The following is a 12,408-nucleotide window of genomic DNA, read 5'->3' on the forward strand; positions in this document are numbered from 1 at the left end:
TGATCGGTCAGGAGCTGTGAAGAAATTAAATTAGTTTCAGTGTGTGGCAATTTTTACATAAAGAATGTTTTTTTATTACTGTACTCTCTATCACTATAATCTGTAGGTGGCCTGGAAGGAAGCGCAATACACAACATTCACAAAGCAAATTAAGAAAATCATAAACACCTCAACATTTAAGGGAACCAAATGAGAAACTGTAAAAAATATTTTATTCAAAGCAGTAAAAGCTGCATTCATTGATTTTATTGGCAATGCTAACTTGTTCAGTTCTAGAAGCAGAGCTTTGAGAAGAACCACAAGTAGTTTCCATTGTGATAATTGAACAAATGATGATACATGAACAAGTGATTGGGCTGTCATAGTAAGAGACCAGGGCTGCCCTATTTATTTAAAAATGCTGGAAACAGGTTAGGAAAGGGTTAAAGTTTTGAAACGAAAACATAGACAACACCCAGACTGGACAACGCCATGGTAGCAACCTGTCAATCACAAGGTAGTCATAAAGCATACCTTGCTTTATGGTCTATTTGACTCTAAATGAATCAAGAAATTAAGTGAGAAGTAGAGTAATTTGCTCATAGACTTTTATACAACCAGAGGAGTCGACCCCTGATGGACTGTAGAGAGAATGCAGCTTTAAGATACTTCTGCATTGGCTTCACTTTTCAGAACCAGTGGTTGCTGCCAGGCCCGCACAAACAGCAGTTCCAAAATCTGTGCTCGCTGACTGTATTTGGCAAGCCCTGTTAAAGCTTTAATAGCTGCACAGAAGATTGAATGAGCACCAAAAGAAGGACACCACCATAAACAGAACAACAGCAACACAGCTAATTTATGACAACAGCCTGAAATGTAAAGTTGTTGTTCAATGTTTTTGAATAGAAATTATTTTTCAACCAGCTTTAGACATGTTCCATGTCTCTATATGCGGACTGCTTGACTTGCTAAGCTTGTCAGGAAATATGTTTATTACGAACAAATGATGGCCTTTCCCCGAGGCCAAACAGGCTTTCTGTAGTAATGACATGATGTTTTTCAATAACTTTTGATCTGTATATGGAGTCACCCCACACATAGGCCTTTCAATTACAGGAGACTTCCATTTTCTGCTGGAGTTACCATACCAACTTATTTTGGTGTTGGAGTTACCTTATTTGTCCTATCATGTCATTGATCAATACAGTTTCAACTTATCTCATCCTAGAACCCACTGAGGATGTAAGGTGTAGCTGTTTTGTATTTGAAAACAGGCTTCAGATGTCATCCGGCCACATTCCTTCAACACTTACTACCACAGACCTCACACAGCAAACAGAGGAGCACCTTATAATCAGCCTGTGCATTGGGGAACATGTTATAGCTTGTCCCTATGAACAATGGTTGTGTTTGGAGAGCTGGAAAGATCATGTTCAAGGGGCTGAGTGCAAAAGTAGGATTTTAAACAGGCACAACCCCCTTTCACATGGCAGCAAAGAGTTGTATCTGTGTCCACCAGGGATGGGGGCTTGGACATGGACTCAAGTCCAATTCAAGTGGCACACAGAGTAACTTGAGACTTGTCTTGGACTTGAGAAAAAATGACGTTTCAGGGTTTGAAAGACTAGAGGGATGTGTACAGTAGATCATAAATTGCCATTAGTTGGAGACCCAGTTTACCTAAAAATACAGATCTACCGTAACTGTTAACAATAGGTTACAGTTATTATTGCATGCCTAATAATGTTAATATTTAACGTTAGTCTATATCCATACATTTATAGTTTTACATTGTTAGTTTTTTTCCGATTGCATTGCAACGGCATGTTTAAAGAGATTATGTATCAACAACAAATCAATACTGACACTGTATGCTAATAGATAAAGAAGTGATGATACAGTACATGCTTTGATTTCCTTAGCTACAGCCATGCAGTGATCTAAGCAGACCTGATGACATGCAGCAGACAATAGAACGTCCATTACAACCAGAAGAGACTTGCAAATTGGACTTGTGACCAAAGATTTGGTACTTAACATTGGCTCTAGCTCTAAGACTTGAGACCTGACATTCTTGTGAGACTTTCTGGTGTCCACCTGATGAATTTAAGTCCAATATTTACTCTCCTTTTAGATCGGTTTTGGTCTCCACCAACTCCTGAGAAACATATCAGTCTCTGTAGATGCTAAATGCTCCACTTTGTTCCCCAGGTACAGTACAGTGGGTTTATCAGGGCTTGAGAACTGAAAACAGCTGCCTGCTGCTGGTGGAAACCAGGTTGATGAGAGCGATGAACCAAAATAGTCCAGTTGTAAAACAATGAGCTAAAAGAGGCTAAAAAGTTCCATGGAAGTAAGGGGAACTGCTGAGTATGTTGATAATTCTCACTGTGAGGGAAATCTTTCACATTACACATAGTTATTGTACATAGTCATATTGTATGTTGTGTCTATCGTTAAAATAAAGATACTGATCTTATTATATTATCCAACTCTGTGTCAAAAGTTTTGGTTTGGTCCTGTCGTGTTTCAACATCACAATGTCCCCCTTGCACAAAACCAGTTCCTTGAAGAAACGGTTTTCCCTGTGTTGTATGGCAGAACTTGTCTGGTGTGCACAGAGCCCTGACCTCAACCCCATCCTTGGGATGACGGGATCACCAGCTGAGAGCCAGGCTGTATAACTCAATATCAGTGTTGGACCTCACTCGTGCTGTTGTGTCTTTTCATGACACAATAAAATCACATTTTAAACAGCCAGTCAAATGAAGGAAAAATCATGAGCCGTATCTTCCCTACTAATCTACACCAGCCACATGCAGCTTTGTGAGTATTGAGATGAAGGGCAAACCAAAGTCCAACCCAGAGCCAGAGCTGAGTGTGGATCACATTTTAGCAGATAACACCATGTTATCTGCTAAAATGTGCAGTCATTAAGTGCAGTCTCACTGATATGACAGCATGACGGCACAAAGGCCTCACTAATCTGTCCTGTTATTGATTTGAACGACACTTTGACTGATGTGAGTCCCAGTAGGGAGGCTGCAGACGGGAGGTGGGAGTGCTGGGAAAGGTCCTAATGTTAAGCCGCCTGGAGCCTGTTCCTGTTCACAGTTGATCCTTTTCCTGTTTTGGCAGAGCTTCATGTTACAGTCGCTTTAGAATATAATGTCAACAAGATGCATCCAGGGAAGCCGTCCCATTTCCTGACGTGCTGTGGATTAAAATCCTAGCCAGACAGGCAAAGACCACCAGCTTCCCCTTGAATTAACCTCACATGTTAGGAGTGGACTGTTTTCTTTACTGACATGTCATTCGGGAGGGGGGGGCAGATCAGGGAGGCCCTCATCTGCTGAGTGTCAGAGCCAGCAGGTCTAACGGCTGGATTTACATTCCCATAAATTTGTGGTGCATAGTACAAGATGCACTCCCTAATCTAGAGATTTATACAAACATCAGAGTTGATGCACCACTCTCTCCAGCTCATTCACACCGTCATAAAGGGGCACTCAACAGATTTTACACTCGATGGTCAGTCTACACATCATGATGAGTTCTACTCAGTCCGTGAAAACAGTTGAATAATGTCTTCTTTGGCTCTTCAGGGAAGTTATTTTGGCAATTTCTACTTCTGAAAAGTGAAGCTAATGCGAATGTGCCTTCAACCTTTATTCTTCCGTATGGCCATCTGGGGGCGACTCTTCTGGTTGCAAAGTCTATAAGAAAATGACCAAATGGTCCATTTATTCCCTCAGTAAACATTGTAAACATGAGTTTATGGTCTCAATCTCTAGTTTCAAGTCTTCTTCAATGCAGCATGATGTTCATTTAGTAAATCATGGTCTATTTAGAGTAAAATAGACCATGAAGCAGTTGGCCTTAGGGCAGGGCTACCCTTTGATCAACAGGTCAATGCCAGAGCTTTAGACGGCGTCTATACATCTCCCCTGCATCCAAATATGGTCACTTCCGCTCATTTGTGCAAAAACCAAGTTGGCGATGACCAAAATGCCAAACTCGTGGCTTCAAGACCCCTGTCCACAAACAAGTGGGTGACGTCAAGACGCCTACGTCCACTTCATATTTACACATTCAGTCAGAATGTCAGTCAGACATTTACTCAATGCTTCGCCATTACTGTGGCTGTGCCATTAGTAAATGGGAGAAATTTCGCCACCAATTTCGGGTTAAGTCTCTTGCCCAAGGACACATCGACATGGACTGGGGGAGCCAAGGATCGAACCGCCGATCTTTCTATTGCCCCACTCCTGAGCCACAGCCTCCAAGGCATGAATGGTCTATCCAATAAGTTGCATTACGTAGCATACAGCTATACAGTTTATTAGAGACTAAAAGTCAAGATACATCAGCCTCTGCTGCTTTAAATTTTGGCCATTCATTTTAAAATCTAGGAGGGGATGAAACACACCAGCTGGGAAAACCAGAACATGTGCTTTTTGTCTGTTTACACTCAAGCACAAGCTAAGGATGAATCAACAGTCATGAAGGTCAAATAACATCTCATAATTCTATCCTCAAAATAAGTAACCCATCCATTTCCCTGCAGAATCTCACCCTGCCTTTCCCAAAGCACAAACCAGTGATGAACGCAAAACACACAGCTGCAGGGGAATGTGATGTGTCATGTAACAAGTGGCTTCACTCCACAGCTGGGAATGTCTGCAACATCCATTCACAGCTTCTTCTTCTAATCTTAATAATGACAGGGTCCTTAGCAGCCAGACATTTTCAAAGAAAGACAAGCCATCAGGGAAGAGGAAGGCATTTTGCTGAAAACATGAAGGGATAACATTTGGCTTCCGTCCAGCAGCAAAGTCTCAAGTGTGCGACAGAAAGCCTTAAAAATGCGGCCAAATACTCCCTAACTGCCAAGACAAGAGGGGTATATGTGATGAATAGATGAAGGGCAATTTGTGCACCGTTGTATGTTACAAAAGCATGTATTTGCAGTTTTAAAATGAATTTCCCTTTAAATACACCATCACTAAAAACAACATTCCATTACATGCTTATCTGGCTGTGATCATTAAATACCATGCACTGACATTATGACTACAGGAGTTTACTGAGACATTAAGAGGCAGATTTATCATCAAAATTATACTTTGTGAGGGGACAGATGAGAGAAACCCAGACAAACAGCGCAAATCAAAGTCATTAGGAAGAAAATTACCCAAAAGAAAGGTGGATGAAGAAGAAAAAGACATCCAAGCAAACTTCTTATTGTGTTCCTGAAGAGGAAAAGTCCCCAGCAGAGATCTCAACATACATAAAGACATGTCCTTACCTGATCTACAAACATCTGGCACTTCTTCTTCTTTTTCCCTACCTGTCTTCTTTCCTCTGCTTTCAACTGCAACTCCCTCATTGACAGAATCCTGCTCACTCCTCAGTGACAAACTCCACCCACAAGAGAGTGAGATGAGTGGGTGGGTGGGGGGCACGGAGGGAGGGACAGAGGCAGAGGACGCCTTCCTCCTCTTGTTTCTGCTGCTGTGGGATGAGCAATCGGAGCGGAAAAACCAAAAGACAAACACCGAGCTCTGAGATCAAAGTCTTGTCCAAAGTGCCCGGTGGTTTAAGGAGCAGCTCTGTCATTAGTGAACAGAAAGGGGCAAAGACAAAAGGCTTAACAGAGCACTAATGTGAGGGAAACAGCAAAGGAGAGAAAATGGTCCTCATGTAGGTCCACTATATAGAAATATTCAAGTCCGGTGAAGCCAGAAACAGTTGTTGGACCAGAAGACATGAAAAGAATCAATGATAACAAATCTAAATCCTGGCCTTAAACGTTCACAAAGTTTCACAAATTATTATTTTTTCTTTTATGGAACTTTTTAAAGCTTCACTAATAAATGTTCAAACACTTTTGGTGACAAATCTTCCAAGAATTATCATCAACTCTGCATTCAATTAAATTAAATTAATTTTATAAATAAACCCTAAAAAGCTTCTTTTAGCCCATTCTCATTGTCATACTATATTAGTAGTTGAGTCAGGCCGCAAGCAGTGAAAGTAATTCACAATATTTACATGAACTTAAATGTTTAAACTTGTTGTCATTGACAGCATTTTCTGAAATGAACCAATAACCTTTTGATTAGTGTCATATTTCAGCTTTTTGAGTTTACACACATTTTTTAATAAGATTATTTTAATTGGCTTTTTGCCTTTATTAGATAGCTATAGAGATAGCTAGGAAAGGGGGAGAGAGAGGGGAAGACATGCTGCAAAGGACTGCAGGTTGACTTTGAACATGTGCTGCTGCAGTAAGGACTCGCAATCTTGTTTTTTTGCCACCAGTGAACATGAGTGACCATATTTGTTCTGTGGAGGAGCAATGGCGTGGTAGCGACCTGCAAATCCTAAGGTAGCCCCGCCCTAAAACACATCTATTTGACTCTAAATGGACCATGATTTACTAAATCAACATCAACAAGACTAGAAAACTATTGAGACCATAAGGTCATGTTTAAAATGTTTACTGAAGTAATAAATGAAGTGAGGGTCATTTTCTCACAGACTTCTATAAAGTCAAACTTCTTTTTGCAACCAAAGGAGTCGCCACCTCATGGCCATTAGAAAGAATGCTTTTAGGACATTTCAACATTGGCTTCACTTTTCAGAACGGAAGGTTGCCACCTCGGAGGAACAACCTCAAAAGATGTGGAACAACTAACTTAATCAGACACTTTTTGTATTACAATTCATTCCAATGCATGCTGCTTAGAGGGAACACAGTGACAGGCTCCTCTGCCGACAGCAAGGAGCTAAACAGCTAACATTAACGTAGGTTGTGTAGACGTACATGATGCATCTCAAACACATTAAGCTAAGCAGTTTCTGTGTGAGTGTAGGTAAACAGTGATTGGTGGTGGAATTGGCTTCAACGCAAGGGGCACCAGCTAAAATGTTGCTAATAAGGCAACAAATTGAGTTAGACGTTGTCTGGCTGGAATCAGTTGGCAAGGCAGGTTCATTCAACATACACTAGCCTATCTTTCCCTCGGCTCTGGTTTCAGTCAATGATCCCAGTTACAGTGGGTACGGAAAGTATTCAGACCCCTTTAAACTTTTCACTCTTTGTTTCATTGCAGCCATTTGCTAAAATCGAAAAAGTTCATTTTTTTTTCGCATTAATGTACACTCAGCAACCCATCTTGACAGAAAAAAACAGAAATGTAGAATTTTTTGCAAATTTATTAAAAAAGAAAAACTGAAATATCACATGGTCATAAGTATTCAGACCCTTTGCTGTGACACTCATATTTAACTCACATGCTGTCCATTTCTTCTGATCCTCCTTGAGATGGTTCTATTCCTTCATTGGAGTCCAGCTGTGTTTAATTAAACTGATTGAACTTGATTAGGAAAGGCACACACCTGTCTATATAAGACCTTACAGCTCACAGTGCATGTCAGAACAAATGAGAATCATGAGGTTGAAGGAACTGCCCAAGGAGCTCAGAGACAGAATTGTGGCAAGGCACAGATCTGGCCAAGGTTACAAAAGAATTTCTGCAGCACTCAAGGTTCCTAAGAGCACAGTGGCCTCCATAATCCTTAAATGGAAGAAGTATGGGATGACCAGAACTCTTCCTAGACCTGGCCGTCCAGCCAAACTGAGCAATCGTGGGAGAAGAGCCTTGGTGAGAGAGGTAAAGAAGAACCCAAAGATCACTGTGGCTGAGCTCCAGAGATGCAGTAGGGAGATGGGAGAAAGTTCCACAAAGTCAACTATCACTGCAGACCTCCACCAGTCGGGGCTTTATGGCAGAGTGGCCCGACGGAAGCCTCTCCTCAGTGCAAGACATATGAAAGCCTGCATAGAGTTTGCCAAAAAACACATGGAGGACTCCCAAACTATGAGAAATAAGATTCTCTGGTCTGATGAGACCAAGATTGAACTTTTGGCGTTAATTCTAAGCGGTATGTGTGGAGAAAACCAGGCACTGCTCATCACCTGCCCAATACAATCCCAACAGTGAAACATGGTGGTGGCAGCATCATGCTATGGGGGTGTTTTTCAGCTGCAGGGACAGGACGACTGGTTGCAATTGAAGGAAAGATGAATGCGGCCAAGTACAGAGATATCCTGGAAGAAAACCTCCTCCAGAGTGCTCAGGACCTCAGACTGGGCCGAAGGTTCACCTTCCAACAAGACAATGACCCGAAGCACACAGCTAAAATAACAAAGGAGTGGCTTCGGAACAAGTCTGTGACCATTCTTGACTGGCCCAGCCAGAGCCCTGACCTAAACCCAATTGAGCATCTCTGGAGAGACCTGAAAATGGCTGTCCACCAACGTTCACCATCCAACCTGACAGAACTGGAGAGGATCTGCAAGGAAGAATGGCAGAGGATCCCCAAATCCAGGTGTGAGAAACTTGTTGCATCATTCCCAAGAAGACTCATGGCTGTACTAGCTCAAAAGGGTGCTTCTACTCAATACTGAGCAAAGGGTCTGAATACTTATGACCATGTGATATTTCAGTTTTTCTTTTTTAATAAATGTGCAAAAATTTCTACATTTCTGTTTTTTTCTGTCAAGATGGGTTGCTGAGTGTACATTAATGAACTTTTTCGATTTTAGCAAATGGCTGCAATGAAACAAAGGGTGAAAAATGTAAAGGGGTCTGAATACTTTCCGTACCCACTGTAAGTTAAATGGTTACATGTTTTTTTACCTTTGGAAACAATAAGACTTTTAATTAAATAATGGGTACGCAATTGTTTCACTTGCTCCGTTGCTTAGGGGACCATGCATCAGCCCAGTGATCGCTCGTTGAGAGCGGAGCAGAACTGTGGCTCAGTACAGTCCATTGTAGAGTGTTGTCAAAAGGAAGTAACATTCCTCAGCTTCAGAATGGGATCGCTTCACTAGGTCCTGACAGCCCCTGTGGTTCCTGCATAGCTATTAGGGAACACACTGTTGCCTGCAATTGCCTGCCAGGTGGAATTTCAACAGCACTTTAAAGGAAAAAGAAGCGCAGATAAAGGATTGTATCAGACTGGTTGGAAATAATCATATCTCAGAATGTTCCGAGGAGTCTGCTTGGGATTTTCTGATATAACCTTGGTCTCCTTCCTGCTGTGCTCCGTCACAGGTCTGCTACTGATGGATCACGGCAGAGATGCAGGGGATAAAAAGGAGCGCAACAAAGCCATTCTGGAAATGCTACATATCAATAAAGTGTCTGCGAGTCATCAGGCTAAGCCACATCCCTACATGAGGGGGATCTATCAGCGATTGGACTCACTGGAGGCCCAAGACTTTGGGAGTTCAGATGGAATGCTGGTGCAGAGTTTTCGGAGTGTAGTTGGTAAGGATTTGAAATAAAATGCCATCTTTTTTTAAATGTGTTAACTTTGCTTCTTTCTTACCATAATCGTTAAAACTACTGTATATAGTTTTATTGAAACCTATGCAATCACGGAAAGCGATGTTTTACATTTCCTTTTTGATTGCATTAAGTGAATAGAAGAAAAAGGTAGTAAGCCTTAGCTGTGTTCCGATGATGACGTCTTAACCCTGGGCAACCTGGAAGTTTTCCATCAGCAAAACACTTGCTGTCCAATCCCTGCTTGGGTTTTGCCAAGATTTGCAGCATGCTTAAAACCTTCAAAAATATGAAGACAAAAAGAGACTCCAGATGTAATACTAGATACTGTATAACATATTGGACACGCAGCAGAACAAGCTGTAAACACAATATTGAAATCATCACTGTATATAGTTGTTGTGGCTCACGTTAGCAATCAGTTGCCTATTTACGCATGCATAAGACACAGAACGACATTATATCTCATCTGGGGTCATGTTTGTGTTCACCTGATGAATGTAAGTCCAATGTTCACTCTCCTTTTAGCTCCATTTTCATCTCCACAAACTCCAGAGAAAGATATCCGGTAATATACAGCTGCTAACATTGAGCTTAAAGGAGCTAAAAACGGGTATGATGGGTACAGCTTCCTGCTGCTGCTGCAAACAAGGCAAAGCTAATAATTTATAAGGGTTCAGCACTGCAAGCAGTGCCATTTTACAAGGATGAATTGGATAAAATTTGTTACTAAACGTACTAAACTAACAGTATCCTGTACGGCACATCCACCAAAATCATCAACAAACTTCAATACATGCAAAACTCCGCTGCCCGTCTGCTCTCCTATTCCCACACCAGAGATCACATCTGCCCAGTCCTTCAAAACTTCCATTGACTCCCCATACAACAAAGAATACAGTTCAAGATTCTCCTCATAACATACAAAGCCCTTTCTGACCTCATGCACCAACACAATCCAACCCACAACCTCAGATCCACCCACATCATCCTCAACCCCCCGAATCGGTACAAAATCAAACCTGGGGGGGGACAGGGCTTTCTCCATTGCTGCCCCCTCCCTGTGGAACTCTCTCCCCTAGCACCTTAGATATTCCCCGTCACTCGCCACTTTCAAAACTGCACTTAAAACTCATCTATTTAAATCTGCTTTCAACCTGTGATGCTAGTTATGTATGTTTTTCTTGTTGTTGTTGTTTTTTTTATTTCTGATATGTCATCTCTCTGCTTTGTTTACATTATTATTTCATTTATTGTTTCTGTCTTTACCATGTAAAGTGCTTTTGAGTACCGTTTAAAGCGCTATACAAATAAAATGAATTATTATTATTATTATTAAAGCACTTTGAGTGGTCGAAAGACTAGAAAAGCACTATACAAGTACAGTAAAATTTACCATTTAAGGAGAAAAAAGAGCAAAAACTTGCAAACACATTGGTATGATTCTTTAAAAAGCCTTGTACTTTTGAACTAATCTAACCCTTGTCTGTTTTTCCCTTGGATCACCTAGGTCCACATCAAGCTCCTCCAGGATGGATCTGGTTCAACGTCAGCGGCCTAAACCCCTCCATGCTGGGTGCAGAGCTGGTTCTGTTCAGGAAGACCCTGCACCCCCGTCCTATCAGCGTGACCGTCGCTCTGCACAGTGTCACAGATTCACAGGGAGCTCTGAAGGAAAGCCCTGCCCTGGAGGAGAGACTGCTGACCCTGGACCAGCGATCCTCATCTGGATATGATGTGTTCGATGTGTCGGCTGTTCTGCCTGTGAAGCCTCAGGAGGTGGTTGGCTTTCAGCTGCGTTATACAGACGAGAGTGGGAGTCTGGTCCTTCATGAAGCCCTCACACAGAGTCTTTACTGTCTTAACAAAGGCTCCCTGAGTGAACCCTTACTGGTACTTTACCAGTCACACCCCCTCCACAGCTAACTCTGTGACCAATTTTAGTGTGCAGACGATTACATCATATCTAATCCACATCTGATATGGTGGATGTTTCATAACAAAACTGGAAAGGTGGTGAGAACACAGTGTGATGTCGTAGGTAAAAAGTTGTATCTTTGAGATGAAAAAAACTTTTTTTGTCTTTTTCTTTTTATATATATTTTTTTTCTTTAGGGTTCTACTTGAAATGCATTTGACATTAATGTGCAATTTAAGGATGTGTGCATTTCCTTTAGATGTGGCCTTTTCAAGTAACAATAACATTCTGATAATTATTTGGTGGGGAAAAAAACTAAACTGTACCAGAAGCTTCTAGTTAACATTTCAGTTACAGTTGGATTTAAAAGTTTCCTCCGGAAACCTTATTGCTGTGTAATTTTGACAATTATGGGAGCGCACTGCCCTACAGTGGACACAGTGAGTAACTGTAACACAACATTATATTGCTTTTTTTATTCTCGAGATCTCAGATTTAAGAGATTAAGATAAAGATTTAGCATTGGAAATATAAGTGAGATTCATCAGATGATACGTGTGAAATGCCATCATCCCCGCTCCAGCTACAATTGGGGAAGACTCTACAACCTGGATAGGGAGACTAACAGAGACATTGCAGTGGTTTTTGAGTGCTTCCTTTCTGCAATTGAGTGAATGAACAATAAATGAATCAATGAATCAATCAATCAATCAATCAATCAATCAATCAATCAACCAACCAACCAATCAACCAATCAATCAACCAATCAATCACCTTCTGATCATTGTTTTCATGTAACTTGTAGTTCATTATTGATCTCCACCTCACTTGCCATATTATTTTAGCAGCATGATGTGGTTAATTAAACAACACAAGTATATTGTGAGTTACCATTTCAGTTTCTGTCTTCATTGATCAATACAGGTTGATGGATGAGTAGTCAAAATTAGTCCACATTATGCATCTTTGCATCTCGAAAAGGCAACTAATGGCAAATGTGGCTTGTTAAATTTGCCATCTGTCTGATTATTTTCAATAAGTTCCTCAAAAATTTGGTATTATGTCAATTAAATACTGTATTTTTAGCAGGAAATACACTTTTTGTTTCAACTTTCAAGGGCCAATAATAATAATATCAGCTTTTATGTT

General features: G+C 41.1%; 1 protein-coding gene across 1 annotated transcript; it reads left to right on the forward strand.

The window, feature by feature from the left end:
- Positions 1 to 9,037: 9,037 nt before the first annotated feature.
- LOC129093149 (uncharacterized) lies at positions 9,038 to 11,267 on the forward strand. Its single transcript, XM_054601067.1, has 2 exons — positions 9,038 to 9,323; positions 10,852 to 11,267. Exons 1-2 carry the CDS (start codon positions 9,038 to 9,040, stop codon positions 11,265 to 11,267), a joined length of 702 nt encoding a protein of 233 aa, XP_054457042.1.
- Positions 11,268 to 12,408: the final 1,141 nt, after the last annotated feature.

Source organism: Anoplopoma fimbria, chromosome 7 (genome assembly GCF_027596085.1).
Source record: "Anoplopoma fimbria isolate UVic2021 breed Golden Eagle Sablefish chromosome 7, Afim_UVic_2022, whole genome shotgun sequence".
In the NCBI taxonomy this organism is placed as follows: domain Eukaryota; kingdom Metazoa; phylum Chordata; class Actinopteri; order Perciformes; family Anoplopomatidae; genus Anoplopoma; species Anoplopoma fimbria.